The sequence below is a fragment of the Muscardinus avellanarius genome, assembly GCF_963383645.1.
Source record: "Muscardinus avellanarius genome assembly, chromosome: 8".
NCBI lineage: Eukaryota > Metazoa > Chordata > Mammalia > Rodentia > Gliridae > Muscardinus > Muscardinus avellanarius.
Window position 1 is genome coordinate 90,047,070 of NC_137794.1, and position 3,330 is coordinate 90,050,399.

The following is a 3,330-nucleotide window of genomic DNA, read 5'->3' on the forward strand; positions in this document are numbered from 1 at the left end:
CGCCAGCCGGCCAGGTGGGCGCTGGGTGCCCGAGGGGCGCGGGCCCACCCAGCCCCATACGGCGGCCCGGGGCGCCCAGAGGAGAAACCGCGCGGGACGCAGCCCGTCGCGGCTCGTCACCTACACACACAGCGCTGTCGCTAGGATTCCCGCCACTCCTCTCAGGCCGGCCCCCCACCCGCCACTTTTCGGAGTCCCCCGCCCCCGCCACTGCCTCCCCGGAGCTGCGGGGCAGTCGGACGCCGAGCCGCCGAGCGCGAGGACGCCCGGGCCGAGCCGCCGGGCAGGGAGCCCGCGCCCCGCCGCCCCCGCCGCCCGCAGCCCCGCGGGCCCCCGCGCTCCGCCGGCGCGATGCGGCACCTGTGCCGGGGCCGCGCGCTGGGCATCTCGGTGGCCATCGCGCACGGGGTCTTCTCGGGCTCCCTCAACATCCTGCTCAAGTTCCTCATCAGCCGCTACCAGTTCTCCTTCCTGACCCTGGTGCAGTGCCTGACCAGCTCCACCGCGGCGCTGAGCCTGGAGCTGCTGCGGCGCCTGGGGCTCATCGCCGTGCCCCCCTTCGGCCTGCGCCTGGCGCGCTCCTTCGCGGGGGTCGCCGTGCTGTCCACGCTGCAGTCCAGCCTCACGCTCTGGTCCCTGCGCGGCCTCAGCCTGCCCATGTACGTGGTCTTCAAGCGCTGCCTGCCCCTGGTCACCATGCTCATCGGCGTCCTGGTGCTCAAGAACGGCGCGCCCTCGCCGGGGGTGCTGGCGGCCGTGCTCATCACCACCTGCGGCGCCGCGCTGGCAGGTGAGCGGGACCCGCGCCCACCCCCGCCCGCCCGCCCCGCGGGGCCGGGGTCGGGGCGCCGCCCAGGGCGACGCGCTCGCTCCCAGACGGGGAGACTGAGGCAGACAGCGGCGGAGAGCGGAGCGAGTGCTCGCTCCCTGGCTTCCAGGGACTCTCTCCGGAGACCCAGAGGAGCCTCCCCCGCGCTCTGGCCTCCCCTCTTCAGGGCGCCCCACCAAGTGCCGCCCCCCGCCCGCTTCACCCCGCCGACCCGCCCAGGTCTTCCCCTCCAACCCCGTTATCCCCGCAGGGGTGGGAGAGAGAGCCGCCGGAGCGGAGAGCTGGAGTCCAACCCCGGACTGAGCCGGAAGGAGGGGACCGTGAACTTCCTTGGGTCACGCGGGGCTGGGGTGGGGGAGGGATGGGAGCGAAGCCCGGGCTCCCGCCGCTAGTTTGGGGTGTCTGGCACCGCTCTGAGGGCTGAGAGCGCCGGCGAGAGGGCGCTGGCCTGGACCCAGGCGCGGGCGGGGTTTGGCAGAAGGAGCCGGGGAAACCCTCTCTCCGAGGCGCGGGAGGAGGTAGGTGGTCTTCGCGGGCTGCTGGCCCCTCGGGTTAGAGGTCACTGGCTGATGCTCCCTCTCCCTCGGGTGGCCCACCAGGGGGCCTCGGTGCCAACCCCGGGAGCCACCCAGAGTCTACCCCGAGCGCATCTGCACTCTCCGCGGCCTCGGTCACGGGCAGGGCGAGACGGGGTGACCCGGGGACAGCAGGAAGGAGCTGGTCCTTTTGCATCGCGTCTGGAGAGCCCGGCTGCCGCATTTCATCTGGGCAGCGGAGGCGCGGTGGGCGTCTATTGGGCCCTGGAGCAATCGGCGGGCAGAGCTAGGGTACCAACTCCGTCTATTTTCTAAACCCGACGCGCGGCCCAGCGGAAGCCAACCCGGTGTCTTTTCTCTTTTTTCCTCCCCGCGCGGGCCCTGCCTTTCTCCTGCGCCCTAGGAGCCGGCGACCTGACCGGGGACCCCGTCGGGTACGTGACGGGTGTGCTGGCGGTGCTGGTGCACGCCGCCTACCTGGTGCTCATCCAGAAGGCGAGCGCGGACACCGAGCACGGGCCGCTCACCGCGCAGTACGTCATCGCCATCTCCGCCACGCCGCTGCTGGTCATCTGCTCCTTCGCCAGCACCGACTCCATCCACGCCTGGGCCTTCCCGGGCTGGAAGGACCCGGCCATGGTGTGCATCTTCGTGGCCTGCATCCTGATCGGCTGCGCCATGAACTTCACCACGCTGCACTGCACCTACATCAACTCGGCGGTGACCACCAGCTTCGTGGGCGTGGTGAAGAGCATTGCCACCATCACCGTGGGCATGGTGGCCTTCAGCGACGTGGAGCCCACCTCGCTGTTCATCGCCGGCGTCGTGGTGAACACCCTGGGCTCCGTCATTTACTGTGTGGCCAAATTCGTGGAGACCAGAAGGCAAAGCAACTACGAGGACCTGGAGTCGCAGCCCGGGGGAGAGGAAACTCAGCCAAGTAGAGACCAGCTGCCGTTCGTCATGGAGGAGCTGCCCGGGGAGGCTGGGAATGGCGGGGCAGAGGATGGGGAGGGAGCAGGTGGGCCGAGTGGGCGAGAGGAGAGGGGCAGCGCCAGAGGGGTCGCCCTGGTGCCTAGGAGCTCCCAGATCTCAGACAGTTCTGAAGAAGGAAGTAGGAGGTCCTTAAGGGATGCCTACCTGGAAGTGTGGAGGTTAGTTAGGGGGACCAAGTATATGAAGAAGGATTATTTGATAGAAAACGAGGAGTTGCCTAGTCCTTGAAAAGGACGTGCATGTATGTACATATGGACGTAAAGTTAACTTATATGTCGGAGCTAACATTCAAATGAGGGGTCTCCCAGTTTTATTCTTTAAGGAGCGGGGAAGGGAAGCAAAGACAGAAGCTCTTCAGGATGCTGAGAGCAACCAAATTAGCCCCTGTGTGAATTATTTAGCGTGACAACCTGAGGCATTACAGAGAAAACAAAACCTTGCAGGTGTTTAACAAAGTAAAAAGGCAGCTTCAGCTTCTAACTCCTACCACGTTTAATTTTTTTGTTTTTATAACCATAACCCCAAATCTGCATGTACCAAGAGTCCCTCAGCCACCACCTCCAAAGATAGAGCGTAGGAATGACAGCAGTTAATGAGTTCAAAGATCACATTCAGGGCACACTTTTGATGACAGAACTGCAGTTTTTTATTGCCAGCCGGGCAGAGAGTGTAGTGTTGAAAGGACACATGTAAATAGACTGAACGGATGTTTACTGTCTAGAGTCATCGGAAATATCATGTTTATTCTAATTTTCCTCACCGTTCTTTAAAGTGTTCTATTATTCTATATATTGGTAGAAAATGTTGAAGCTACTTTGACAATGAGTTCTTATCATTAATTATGAAGTCCAATGTGTGCTTTTAGCAATTACAAAATATTTAAAAAGTTGTTTTGGTTTCTGGCTTATAGTATTTATTATTGAATGCCACAACCTTCTTAAAAGCCAGATTTACTGTGTGATATTCTTT

At 62.6% G+C, this 3,330-nt stretch overlaps 1 protein-coding gene across 1 annotated transcript; it reads left to right on the forward strand.

The window, feature by feature from the left end:
- Window positions 1-351: 351 nt before the first annotated feature.
- SLC35D3 (solute carrier family 35 member D3) lies at window positions 352-2,589 on the forward strand (the record flags this gene model as incomplete). Its single annotated transcript, XM_080700744.1, has 2 exons — window positions 352-790; window positions 1,769-2,589. 2 exons carry the CDS (start codon window positions 352-354, stop codon window positions 2,587-2,589), a joined length of 1,260 nt encoding a protein of 419 aa, XP_080556870.1.
- Between the last annotated feature and the right edge of the window lie 741 nt (window positions 2,590-3,330).